General features: G+C 36.9%; 1 protein-coding gene across 1 annotated transcript in view; it reads right to left on the minus strand.

Annotated features, from left to right (window-relative positions):
* adcy2a (adenylate cyclase 2a) overlaps positions 1-14,199 on the minus strand; it is a 207,921-nt gene that overhangs the window by 22,919 nt on the left and 170,803 nt on the right. Inside the window, exons 5-17 of the mRNA XM_081387821.1 lie at positions 12,733-12,881; positions 11,892-12,003; positions 11,552-11,679; positions 8,109-8,267; positions 7,828-7,960; positions 7,432-7,608; positions 6,203-6,246; positions 5,790-5,870; positions 5,610-5,679; positions 5,311-5,408; positions 5,027-5,111; positions 3,504-3,641; positions 2,192-2,311 (exon numbers count right to left, since the gene is read on the minus strand). Of these exons, the coding sequence (XP_081243947.1) occupies positions 2,192-2,311; positions 3,504-3,641; positions 5,027-5,111; positions 5,311-5,408; positions 5,610-5,679; positions 5,790-5,870; positions 6,203-6,246; positions 7,432-7,608; positions 7,828-7,960; positions 8,109-8,267; positions 11,552-11,679; positions 11,892-12,003; positions 12,733-12,881 (1,494 nt within the window). The remainder of the gene's footprint in view (positions 1-2,191; positions 2,312-3,503; positions 3,642-5,026; positions 5,112-5,310; positions 5,409-5,609; positions 5,680-5,789; positions 5,871-6,202; positions 6,247-7,431; positions 7,609-7,827; positions 7,961-8,108; positions 8,268-11,551; positions 11,680-11,891; positions 12,004-12,732; positions 12,882-14,199) is intronic.

Below are 14,199 nucleotides of genomic sequence, written 5' to 3' on the forward strand. Positions count from 1 at the left end.
CAAGGACATACTGAAATTCTGCATAAGTACAAGGATTAGACAGCATAAGACTAATAAGTACAAGGATTAGACAGCATAAGACTGGTGCAAAGTTATTTTCTCTGATAAAGCCCCCTACATCTGGAAAATCAATTGTCTGTAGAAGAAGAGGTGAATTCTATCATGAGTCCTGTGTCATGACAACATTGAAGACCTGACACTATCTATATGTCTCCTATCAATCCAGGTGCAATTTGGTAATGTTCCATTCATTTTCACAAGGCAAGAATGATAATGAAGTGGCTCAGAGATCGTTACATTGAAATTTTAGATCCATGGCAAGGCAACAACCCAGAACTTAATCCCATAGAGAACCTGCCGCCAATCCTCAAAAGACGAGTGGACAAGCAAGAGCCCAAAAATTGTGATAAACTCAAAGCGCTAATAAGGCAAGAATAGATCGCCATTAGTCAAGATTTGGCCAAGAAGCTGATGTCCAGCATGCCAGAGTGAATTGCAGAGGTTAAGAAGGGTCAACACTCTATCACATTTTTCCAGTTTGGGGCAATCATGGACTTATGGTTAAAGAGTCAGACTGGTAACCCGAAGGTTGTGGGTTCGATTCTCAATACCGGCTGGAAATGATTGAGGTGCCCTTGAGCAAGGTACCTAACCCCCAATCACTCCCCGGGTGCCACAGCAAAAATGGCTGCCCACTTCTGGGTGTGTGTGTGTGTTCACTGCTCCTAATGTGTGCACTAAATTGTATGGGTAAAATTCAGAGGACAAATTCCGAGTATGGGTTACCATACTTGTAGCCTGACTTCGTCATACTCATATTCTAGTCAGAATGTGAGTCTGATACTGCTTCATAGGGCTTTGATTATGGGGCGTGTCTCAACCGAACCAGAAAAAAAAAAAAAAACGCACTCAATTGGATAGACCTACAACCAATCAGAGCAACGGAGTAAATGACGCATGTTCTTCATTCATATTTTCAACCAACAAAATGTTGCGGCTCTCTGTTCCTCTTTTAAAATGAATGCGCTGTGGATATCTTCTATAACAGACGCAATGGCGGAATCTACACATGATGTTTCATAAACAAAGTTTGGGAGGAGCACGTACAAATAATCAATCCAATATCAACTTGTCATCAAACAATACCATGTCTAACGTTACCCTATCTATCAGCATGAGGAAGCATATTCACTCTGTCAACTTACCTAACACTCCTTGACAGTTTTTCAGCATCCCTCCACCACCCCGAATCCTCACTCTTGTCCTGGCTTGTTCTCTCACAACCAGGAACACGGGGGGAGTATGGCTACCGAGCCCACAGCCCTCTCCTCGGACAGCACGTCATATACGCATTTATTCCATCTGACTTATTTGTGTGAACTCGTTAAATCTCATATACGCATTTATTCTATCTGACTTATTTATAAGTGTGAACTTGTGAAATCTCAATTCTCCAGCGGCAGTCATCTTTGTTGTAAACTAATTCAACCCAACTGCTCTTTGATGACGTGGGTGATTACATAACCGCAGATCATCTGTCCATCATCGATTAAAGCCCGCCCTGGCAATTTGATTGGCTCGGCCTTCTGGGAGCTGAGCATAATTACTCCTCAATGGATCGAGTCCAGACCGAACTTCCCGACCAAAAAATGTTGTGGGCGGGGTTTGGGCTGGCACCCAGGCTACCACACTTGGCTTTAACGGTCACTTTCAGAATACCATTGAAACGTGAAAATATAATCTACAAATATTAAAGCAGCAAACTTTGCTAATCAAAATTTGTCACTGCCAATACTTTTGGCCAAGACTGTATAGTGCTTGTAGAAGAAAATTACATTCTATAATATACTCATTCTCACAATATACTCATTCTTAGTACAAGCTAACCACAATCGTAACCACCAAAGCTAAACTTAACAAAACCTCTTCTAAATGAAACAATTCTTGCTTTTCTCATCACATAAAACAACACTTAGTTTCCACATTTACTCTCCATGCATGATCCACAATTAAATTAGGCCATTATGTCAAGAACTGCACTGTATTTGACCATTTTAAGTAAATTGAGCAAGTAGCAATAATGTATCTAAATATTTAGTAAACAGTTTGGAGGTCCATCTGAAGAGTTTGAAAAGCTGTTTGATTTTATTTAAGATTCTAACAAGGACACACAACACTATAGTTAACTCACAGGAAGGTAGAATGTGTTCTTGTCCAGGTAAGATATGGGTTGCCCATCAGGCTGAAGAAGTGTCTCATTTGATGTATTGTAAACAGCATCTGTGGAAGATAGGTTGTCTTCTACAAAGAACTGCAAAAAAAAATGATTGAAATATTATGAATGCCTTTTGATTTGAAGAAATGCACATAAAAAAAAGAAAGAAAAAAAGGTGTTTTATTGCTTATCGCATTTCAGCAACATCAAAGCAACATCGAAGCGACGTTCATTCCAATTGTATCATTGGGGAATGTAAAATCTTAATATTTAAGAATCTTAATTATGTTTTTTTTATTTTTTTTATTCCAATGGCAAGTCAAGTCATGTCAAGTCACCTTTATTTATATAGCGCTTTTTACAATACAGATTGTTTCAAAGTAGCTTTACAGAGATAACAGGAAAATAATGCAACAAAGTTTGTTTCTAGAAGAAAATAGCATCATAGTACAGCTTAAATAAGTTCAGTGATGGTAAGTTATTACGGTAAGTTAGTTCATTAATATATATAGCCGCTCTGGAGAAATCAGTGATGTCATCGTCCAGCTCAGTTCAGTTCTCATATAATGGTGTCAATGCAGTCAGATCAATATTATTGTTGAATATTAAATGTTAAATGTCCCCAACTAAGTAAGCCAAAAGCCAAAGGTGACAGTGGCAAGGAACCAAAACTCCATCAGGTGACAGATTGGAGAAAAGAACCTTGGGAGAAACCAGGCTCAGTCGGGGGGCCAGTTCTCTTCTGACTAACTATAAATATATAATATTTTATATACATAAAACTGCAATGTTCACAATTGGATTGTGATTTGTGACTTCATTTTCTCCTAATTAGTAAATGAAAAATAAATGAACAATGAATTAAATCAACTGATTCTGATTTAATAAAACGCAATTAGTTTTTTGAAAGGTTTTTCTGTCCTTGCATAGGACAAATCATACAGTTTATTACACAAATAAGACCCCCCCCCCCCCCCCCCCGATCTGTATGACAGATAAATACAAGATTAAAACTGACAATTTTGTTTCATGTTTGTTTACAAACGGTGACATATGCCACAAGTGGAATGGCCAAAACTGGAGGCCAAACCGCTCTCTGCAGTCGGGGCGCAGATGGACACAACTCTCTGCCAAGAAACTTCGCAATAACGCATGTCAGACTCCTGTGGCCAATGCCCCTAATGTAATGTGTGTGATCCAATTAGGAAGCTTCTCAGTGTTGTATTTGTGTGACCATAAGCACAAAATTATTCATATGAAATGTCCTGTATCATTGTGGTCGACATACCATATTGAAGACAGCCATGATCAGGATGAGGGCTGTGGTTGCCATGGTGAGGGTGATGCGTGGCCAGGGCTTGTTGGCGATGAATCCGGAGGATTTAAGGATCCAGAACCAAGATGCAGAGGCCGTCTTATTGCAATGCTAGTGTTGGTCAACACAAATGAAAATAATACAGAAAGAATAAGTACGATTTTTAATTCATAGAATTCAAAAGATGATTAGAAAGAAAGTCTCAACTATTTTTGGGGATAATTTATTATGTAAATTTATTTAAGTACATTATATTACATTAGTGCAGTAGCACTCCTATCTGCACTTTTATGGGATTGCTCTCTGATTTAAATTTACCCTGTTTAGTACATCTGGCCCTAAATGTGTTTAATGGAATTTGGATTGTATTTTCTTTTGACTTGAAGAAAAGAAAAGATATGGGATGCACTTTCTCTTCCCTTTTCAAACTTGACAATGCTATTTATTTTACAATCCCAACTTTGCACACAGACAAGGCTTAAACCTAGTTCCAGACTAAAATATACTGTATATATATATATATATATATATATATGGGAATTGAAAATCGGATACTTAAAATCAGAAAACGCTTATTGATTCCTGTTTGTGCATTTTAATGTGGTTTAAAACCATTCAAGCGCAAGAAGGCGCACAACAGAATTCAATTCGGCAGTCGCAAGCTATTTTCTGTGCTCATCCAGAGTGCACACACAAGAAGCCGCCTCTTTTACGGTGCACGAATACTGAGTTCTCTTTCGCGTCTTCTTAAACTTGAAAGGACAAATAAACACAAAATTACTCAAAATATCCTTCTAAACACATGTCTCAAGTGAACGTAAACAGTTGAAAAAGAATGCACATGTGTTACAGTATATTGGATCTGAGCATTAGGTCTTAAAGTGACAACAGGCTAGTATAACTACTGCAGCCTGTGTCATTACTGTTAATCAAAGAACAAAAGAAAAATAAAATCACTCAGTGATCTTGACTGAACAACTTTTGTAACTTTAAAAAATAATTAATCAATATTTTATTTATAAAAAGAAAACTGCAGTGTTATTTTACATTTGATTTAAATTTCTGTATTTTGTTCCAGTGTATTTATTTGTGCTATTGCTAATTTGATTATTTGTTCTTCTATTTGTTAAATCTATGCACATAAGTGGATCAAAAAAGACTCAACTAATTGAATTTAATATAAATTTAAACTATAATACACTTTAATTTAATTGTAAACAACATGCAGTTAAGTGTCCAAAAACATTATATTCAGTTCACACTTAATATATATTCATTCAAATATTATTTTTGTAATACGTACTCTTTTTAAAAGCTCCAAACAATAGCAGACAAATGTATTTCTTCTAAAAAGAAGAACAAGTAGTTTGTGCAATTGTAATTTCATGTACCTTAATGTAATTGTCTTGTGTGAAATGAACCAACAAGACAACTCTTGCTAAAACAGAGTTGACATTATGAACAAAATAAACACTATAGACTCCACTGGCACTTACCAAGAAATGCCCAATGAAGCAAATGAGCAGAATCACAGACAGAATTAAGAAGGACATTCCAAATGATATTCCCAATACTGCAGTTCTGAAATAGACAAAGAGCACATGGTGTCTTAAATCACAAACTGAAGAGAGTGAGAACAGGTGTTCTCGCTCACAAATTCATTCTGACATCTCAAACTCAATTTTAACAAATTCACCCTGACAGCTCCAGTCCACTACAATTCACTACAACCGTGTGTTGTCATGCACTGTGAAACATGTGCAGAGATGAATGAACGTACTTTGGCAGGACCAGGATCTGCACGATGAAAATGCAGAAGAATATCAAGCAGGCACAGGTGATGTAATATTTGAAGGCCGGCAGGGTCGTTGCTCTATACTGCAGGGAACAGACACACTGTTCTCACAGAGCATTTGACTCTTGTGTCTTTTTTAATTTAGTTGACTGATTCATCTCATTTCGTGTCATTGTGGGTGAAAGCAAACAGGTTTGTGTTTTAATTATTGATATGTTGATGTGTTATTGATGAACTATGGATGACTAAACTTCAAGTAAACATTGTGAAGTATCAATGCTTACCTCTTTTTCCAATGTTTTATTGTGGAAAAACAAGGATATTCTCTGAATGTCTTCTGATTTGAGCCATTGTCTATGGAAATTTAAAAAAGAGAGAGAAATGGATAGATAAAACCAACCAACAAAGAACTGAGTCATTAAACATCGGGGGTAAATAAACAGCTGAGATATGAGATGACCTACTTTTGAGAAGTGATGCCATCGAAAGTTCGAATCATCCTCTCATTGAGTTCCTCCTCAAAACGCTTCTTCTGAGATTTTGTTCTGAAGAGACACTGACTTATTAATGACTCTTTGTCTTACATTCATAAACATTTAGAATATATTTACCATTTCAATTAATTCTATACATATTCCTTGTTCTGATACTATGTCTATTACAAAAAGAAAGAAGTGAAGTGAAGGTTATTCCAGTAGGTAGGCATCTAAATTATGCTGATACCTTGTTTCTAAGGCAGCATCATGTGCAATACATACAGTATATGACAGCTCACTAGGTTTTAGAACAGATCAAATATGTTACCTACTGTGGCATAACTGCTTTTAGTATGCTCACATAATGTGATTGTTTGATAAAGATACAGAACTTAAATCACCTTTCTGAACGTCTCTGAAAGTGGTACTGGCCCATGGGGACATCCTGTTAATAAGGATGGAGTAGGTGGTGAGTAATTTTAGCAGTAGCGACATCTCAGAAAAATAAAAAAAAAAGAAAGAAAAAAAGAGAGACACAATAACAAAAGCTTCTTGTGACTGCTTTACATTGTTGTTAGAAGCAGCACCTACACTTTATTATGCTGTTTTTATTTGCTTTATTTAATAATTATGTAAATAAGAGATAATTGCCAGAATTGTGCCAGATTCTATCATCATTTATTCACCCTCAAGTGGTTCCAAACCTGTAAAAATATCTTTCTAAAAGAAGATATTTTGAAGAATGACATTAACCAAACAGTTGATGGACTTTTTTTCATACTATTTCATACTTACAGTGGGGCCCATCAACTGTTTGGAAACCGACATTCTTCAAAATAATCTTCTTTTGTGTTCAGCAGAAGAAAATACATTTATACAGGTTTGGAACTATTTGATGGGGGGTTAATTATAACATAATTAAAAATTTTGGGTCAACTATATATATTATCGTGTGCATTGTATGTAAACCTCACTCCCCTGGCCTCAAGAGGTGTGCTAGATACTGATGCAAACGGCTACAGTCCTTGTTAGCACGCCAGAGACCCCGGTTTGATTCCCGCTCGAAGCAAGTCAAGTCGGACCGGTTAGATTTGGTGCTGTCGACCCAGGTGGGAATGAGGTTTAGGGGGGGTGAGTGTAACGGATGTAGGCTAGTAAGAGCTATGCGTGTAAACCTTACTCCCCTGGCCTCAAGAGGTGTGCTAGAGGCTGCGTCCTTCCAATCCCACTGGGTTGAGTAGGACCAGTTACGCGTTCATTGTTAGAATAGAAAAACATCTTATGTTCCTAACATCAAAGGATGTCCGTCTAATTTTTTGACAGGCAAATGTACCTGTTTCTAGATAATATGGCATAATACTGTGGAGTTTCGTTAGACAGACAGCCACTGATGTTAACATCAAAGGCCGATTTACCAGCTTTGTATATTAAAAAGTGTTTGTTTCATGTGTTAGGCAGGTACATCAAACTTCTGCTTTCAAATTTGTCAGAGGTCATTTAAAAAAATTATTTAAGGACATTTTCATTTACTTTTGTAAAATAAACAGTTATTGGTAAATACTATGTTAGGTCTCCACTGTAAAATATAGGCCTTGAAAATTTTGAAGAAAGTGTTCATAGGAAGACTCACTGCAGTGTTGATTTTTCCGTTCTCATTGGTCATGCTGTCCCGGTGGTGAAGGTTGGCGAAAGGCTTGGCTGCACCCCAGGACTCCAGGTATCGGGTCATCCTCACTGAAGCTCTCATTTTAGCCCCGTCAATGGTGTGTCTGGGTCTGTAGTGGTGTTGAGGACTCTTTCTCTCTACCTAAAAACACACACACACGCAAAAAAAACCCACATACTAGATTCTAGACAAACTTCACTAAACCTACTCAACTAAGTATCTTGGACAAATTAGTAACATAATATGTATTGCCACAAGAGCCTTTAAAAGGAAAGCAGCACTGGCAATCCAGTTTTGAAAGAGAACTTTAAACTTAAAGGAAACAAAAGTGACTGTTCATTTGTTTAGAGTTTTCCATACCTTTGGGTTAATCACTAAGTAAGTTACAACTCCATGCTCTTTTAGATAAGGATCACGTTCCTGGCCATCTCCATCTTCAACCTTATATGACCCGTTCAAGTGCTCAAGGGTCACTGAGGTGATGTGGACTCGTCTATTCATCAAGAACTTGCAATTACTATTGTATTCTCACCCGATTTGTAACAATTGCACATCTTCTACTAACTAAAAATGCATATTATAATTATGAATAACAACATCAATTAAGCATACACTTACATAAAACCCCCACAATGGCTTACCCAGGTACACCACCTGCTTCCATGTAATTAGCTAAAGTCACATCGTGAGACCAGACATCATATTGCCATTTCTGGAGGCCAATCACACCACAGAGAACGTTTCCAGAGTGAACTCCCACTCGCATGTTAATGTCCACCCCTGTGGCATCTCGCACTTTCCTATATAGAAAAGGAAGAAGAAAAAACGACAACACATCCCATCACACATCATTGATTTAACCTTATGCCCATGATTAGAAACACATTTAGACAAGACACATGGCTATGCACTTTTAAAAGGCATGACCTTTTGAATGTTGTTTTTGTCACACCAATTCACAAGTTGCTGGAGATGCATTAAAAGTGCATGATCCTCTTGAAAATTACTCATTTACTCATCCTGTTGTTCCTAACCCATGATTTCCTTTCTTCCGCGGAGCACAAAAAGAGATGTTTAACAGAATGTTCTAGCTTCTCTTTTCCATACAACATATGTGAGTAGGACCTGAGGATGTCAAACTCCAAAAAAAAAACACATTAAAAGCACAACAAGATTAGGCCCTATGCATTGTATGCTTTATTCCAAGTGTTGTGTCCCAATTCACCGACATATACATATTTTTTGTGAAGAAAAAAGTACATACTTTTGAGAGTGTAGCAGAAGAGTAGGCAAGCTTTGAGACATACTACTTTCTTCATAATTGCATCTTTAACGTACAGCCCTGTCACTTTATGTGCATCCTGTCACTGTTTAAACTGCCCAGTGCCCAGTCAATCATCTTGTTAAAATTCTCCACATTCAATTTAATTAAATTTCCTACCGTTTCAAAGAGAAATGTAGTAGCATGTTGATCTGCCAGTCATGGTTCTTTCATGTGGGGAACTTTCCTCATGTGATTGTAATTTGCATAATGATGCATTTAAAAGTTTATGACCAAACGTATCTTTACAAAAGTTCACAATGCTGTTGCAAATGAAATATAATGTGGATAACATTGAACAAATATATTTTCTTCAGATTAGATTATTGATTATTAATGATTAATGATTATTAAATCACTCAAGCCCCTTTATCTAAACCTTCTTAACTTAACCGTCGGACTCGCACATCCACCATGTTTGTAGTTTTCTAACCCTTTTTATTTGTGTTTGTAGTTTTAATCTTCGTCCAACGTGCAATGGGTTGTGGGCAATATTAGCCGTTAAAGTGTGGACGGATCTGCACTGGTAACGTTGGTATCTTTGGAAACATACTACGATCTAATTTTAATTTCGAATACTATTTAGCATGGATAGTATGCAAATTGGGACGCAGCAAATGTCTTCTGAAGTTGTACAATTGCTTCATAGGGCCAGATTAAAATGTAAATTGTTATTCACTGAAATTCTTCTCCTATGCCATAGCACTCAAATCTTTCTTTAGCACATTTAAAACCTGCAGTGGGGTGATTGGTCAAAAGACATTAAATGGGATGTATAAGTTTAAGAGGGCAAGATCTATAGTGAATCTGATAGCCAGTCAGACCCTGGTCACTAAATGGTTTTGTAAATTTATCGAAGAATGTTTTTGGTAACACTGTACAATAAGGTTCATTAGTTAACATTAGTTAATGTATTAACTAACATGAACTATCAATGAACAATACATTTGTTACAGCATTTATTAATCTTTGTTAATGTTATTTAATAAAAATACAGCTGTTCATTGTTTGTTTATGTTAGTTCACAGTGCAGTTAACTATGTTAACAAATACAACCTTTGATTTTAATAACGTATTAGTAAATGTTGAAAATAATATTACCTCAAATTAATAAATGCTGAAGAAGTATTGTTCATTCTTAGCTCATGTTAACTAAGGTAACTATATATATATATATATTTATTAGCACTTTGTTTAAGATGATGAAAACTCTAGTGAGTCTACACTGTGACTTAGATTGAGCACTCAAAACATACAGCATATATTTTTTTTTTGCATTTTTCTCCCGGTTGACACTGTGATTGTAACAAGTTTCCTTGCAATAAGTTTGTCCCTTTAACAGGAATTCCCAGCACATTTTTCACCACCACAATTTGCCTGCAACTTCTAATAGAGATATTTCATTCTTCCAGGCTTCTGCAGAACAGGTGGAGATAAGAGAAAGACAGCTCTCTCTCGTCTAGACTGAGCACCAGTCATTTTCCACAGTCTGACCTCTGAGGCCTCTGACTCATTATCAGGACAGCCAGGTATCATGTCCTTCACAGCAGCACCGGGCCGAGACCAATCAGCCCCTCTGAGCCGAGGATTATGGGACTGGGACAGAAGCTTTGCTGCTGGACTGACTCTGCCGAAATTCTGTCATAGCAATAGAGCAAGTATGCACACAGTTTGCTTAAAACTCTACTTATTGTATTATAAAATGCTTTTAATTTTATGCAAATTGAAGTCACTTATAGATAGAAACAGAATGCTTATTTAAATTATATATTTTGTAATCTCCTGTGGTAATGTGCTATAAAGCCAGGTGTTCACAGTGTTGTTTTTCAGAGATAAAGTGTGAACAGTTTTGCACAACATATAATAATTATGAAATTAGGAGAGATGTTTTCAAGCTAATCTGAGGCAAATAATCTTTCAGCTAAGATCTATATAAGAAACAATCAGTAGATGAACAAGCCATCTGGAAATGTAGAGTTCGATATATGTTTAGAACAATGGTTCACAATTGGTTATGCTCCAAAAGCCTGACTGTGTATATCAAGTACCAAAAATGTTTGTTTGTAAAAAAGAAAATGTAAAATATATTAACCCTTGTGTGGTGTTCATATTTTTGTTACACAGATGTCCTCATAAACCATGTTTACGTTGTAATACCCATGTCATTATACACATTTGTGTCCTCATAAACCATATACAAGAACACACACGCACACACACACACACACACACACACACACACACACACACACACACACACACACACACACACACACACACACACACACACACACACACACACACACACACACACACACACACACTAACAGCAAGCCCTGACAGAAGGATGACAGAGTAAAGGTACACAGGACCTAAAATTTCCACACTTTTATTAGCCCTGTGTGTAATATAAATGTGTAGGGGGTGTGTACAGTGTGTGGTCATTGAAAATGTGTTCTGATATATGTTCTTCACAGAAAATGAGCCAAGGCCAATGAGTCTGAGGTTGAAAAAATTATTAATTGTATAATTTTTCTTTTGATAAAAAATTTAAACGGGTCCTACAGACCCGAACACCATACAGGGGTTAAAATTACCATGAACTACATAGGCCAAACAATATGTCGAAATTTAGAAAATGCATATCCAACAGCAGAAGTGAGATTTACCGACCATGTAAAGTACTGGATCAAATATTACATTTGCATTAACAACACCAGCTGAGAACCACTGAAAGCAGACAAGTGAACTTACTGAACTTACTTAATGGCTTCACACATGTCAAGTCCCATCTTCACACAGTTTTTGGCATGATTTGGCAAGGACTCTGGGAGGCCAGATACACAGTAATAACAGTCCCCTAGAATTTTTATTCGCATACATTCATTTTCCTGAAAGACACAGAAACATTCAAGGACTTCAACAGTCAGAAAACATCTTGATAAGAACAACTCTTGGTAATCAATCTGCAACATTTGATTTGAGTTGTATTAAGTAATTTATTTTACAAAGCAGAAGGAAATGGTAAAGCTATAACCATCTGTATCAATAAAGTACATGTCAGTTACTGGATTGAAGTGACTCATTTTCAGATTCAGTTTACCTTGGCAATCTGATCAAATTTGCCAAATAGTTCATTCAACATATGGACCAGCTCTCCCGGTGAGCAATCAGTGGCCAAGCGGGTAAATCCAACAATATCAGCATACAAAATACTGTAAGAGAATATACATTTGTGTGACACAGAAACGGAAAAGGACATACATAATTAAGATTTATATTTATATGCATCTGAAACTGTATAACTCTTTTTTTTTTCTTTTCTTTTTTTAAAGCAGATAGTCTGATGCTTATGTTCAGATATTGTACAGAGCCTTATGTACAGAGCCATGAAAATTAGGAGAAAATAATCAAAAATGCTGGCGGTGGCTGGCACCTATTTTAAAAAACGAGTTAATTACCTCAGGATTATTTTATTTTCCATGCAACAGAACAAAAGAGTATAGCTAGTGGTAAAGTTCTCCTCAAACCATGTCAGAATGAACAACAGTAAGAACAGGACACTCAGAATGTGTTTCTCAGACTTTGTGCAATACAAACTATTTTGCTTTCTTTTAAATCTCTGACCTTTTAATTTAAGTCCACCATTTTTAAAAGATGGCAGGTGGATCAAATAAAGTTGTTCAGTCACATTCAATACAAGCAGGAGTGATGACAATTAATTAGCTCATTATTTAGCACAATCAAAAGAGCTCAAACCTGCATCAATTTTGAATAACTACAACATCTCCCCATAAGTTTCCAGGCTATGGCCAAACATACATACTGTAATTAATTTTAAGACATTTGTTTTATTTGATATAGCTATTTGTTAATTTCTTCATTATTATTCATGATTGTGACTGTAGTGAGAAATTCTCATTTTGTGGTATGGGGTGACGCACCTGACATTGGTGTGACGTTGTACATATAAATTATGAAAGTTGTTGGTGTTTTCCACCTGACCAAACTTCGGCCCCTGTAGTCTCTGTATGATTTCCGCTTTCATCACTCGGGCAATGTGAGCAGGAAGTAGAGACAGCAACAGACGTTCCTGTAGCAAAAAACACCACACCGGGGAAGAGAGATAATTATATCTCATATAGCCTACACTCTTGTCTGGCTTGTCCCTTCAGTAAGTGCAGCAGAGACTTGACTCTGATATAAAAGCTTGCATTACATAAAAGACTGCTCACAGTCATCTGAACAAATGGATTGAAAAGAAATAAGTGATTAAAATACATGATGTATGATTTACAGTAGGCCTATGCTCTTTTCAAAATACTCTGTACAAAAGGCTGAGAGGCATCTCAATAGGTTTTGAAACTTTGGAACGTTAAGGCCCCAATATACTTCAAGCGAAATCGAAGAACTGATGTGACATAATTTCAAGCAAAATCAGGACGAAGTTTCTTCTGTTGAGTCCATGGAGGTCCGATATGTGCAAGTGAAAACATGAACACACTGGAGAGCTGCTTTATAGTAGAAAATGATCTTGTACTGATATGACAAATGAGACACTGATTTTCATTTTTAATATGGTAAAGCTGCTTGATTGTAAGCAATCTATTGTATAAAGTTGTAACAGATACCAGACTCGGAGATAGAGGTTAAATTGAACCATAAGTTAGGCTTGTCTGAGCCTAAGTTAGGCTTACGATGCTTTTGGGAAACGCAGCCCAGGTAAGTAGCACGGGTTATGAGTCCTTTTCCACATTGGAGACCAGACGATGAAGGAGATGAATGTGTGTGTGTGTGTGTGTGTGTGTGTGTGTGTGTGTGTGTGTGTGTGTGTGTGTGTACAGTATATAGGGAGGATAATGAGTGCAGTGATAAGGAACAGGTGTGGCTGGCTAGAATTCTGGATTCAGTTGCTGTGTTCGAAATCGCCCCCTACCCTCATTCACTATTCCCTACATTACTCCATTAATATAGTCCACTTGGAGTTGATGAAAACGAAGAGTGAATTCAGACACTTAGTGCGACAGAAGGGCTGTTGATTTTGCATAGTTTGTGTTTGCTGTTTAATAATCATTTGAAACGTAGTAAACTGGCTGCTCCAGTAGTAATGAAAAGATTTATCTTGAACTCTGACATGGAATATAAACCTTAATTTAACAATTTAGTAACAAATGAATTTATATTATGCTGGACCAGCGTGGTTTGGAAAATGGATGGCTGATTTGATTCAGCTGCGGCACCATCTCCTGGCGAGACGCTCAGCACGTGACTCTCACAGTGCATTATGGGTATTATCTAGCCGTTGAGTGTACATCGAATGTACACTTGTTATTGTGGTGCATTGTGGGATTGAATGAGTGCACTCAATAATATCCACTATGGTTTCGGACATCACAACAAATGGCCGTCCC

This window comes from Scardinius erythrophthalmus, assembly GCF_964197995.2.
Source record: "Scardinius erythrophthalmus genome assembly, chromosome: 16".
NCBI lineage: Eukaryota > Metazoa > Chordata > Actinopteri > Cypriniformes > Leuciscidae > Scardinius > Scardinius erythrophthalmus.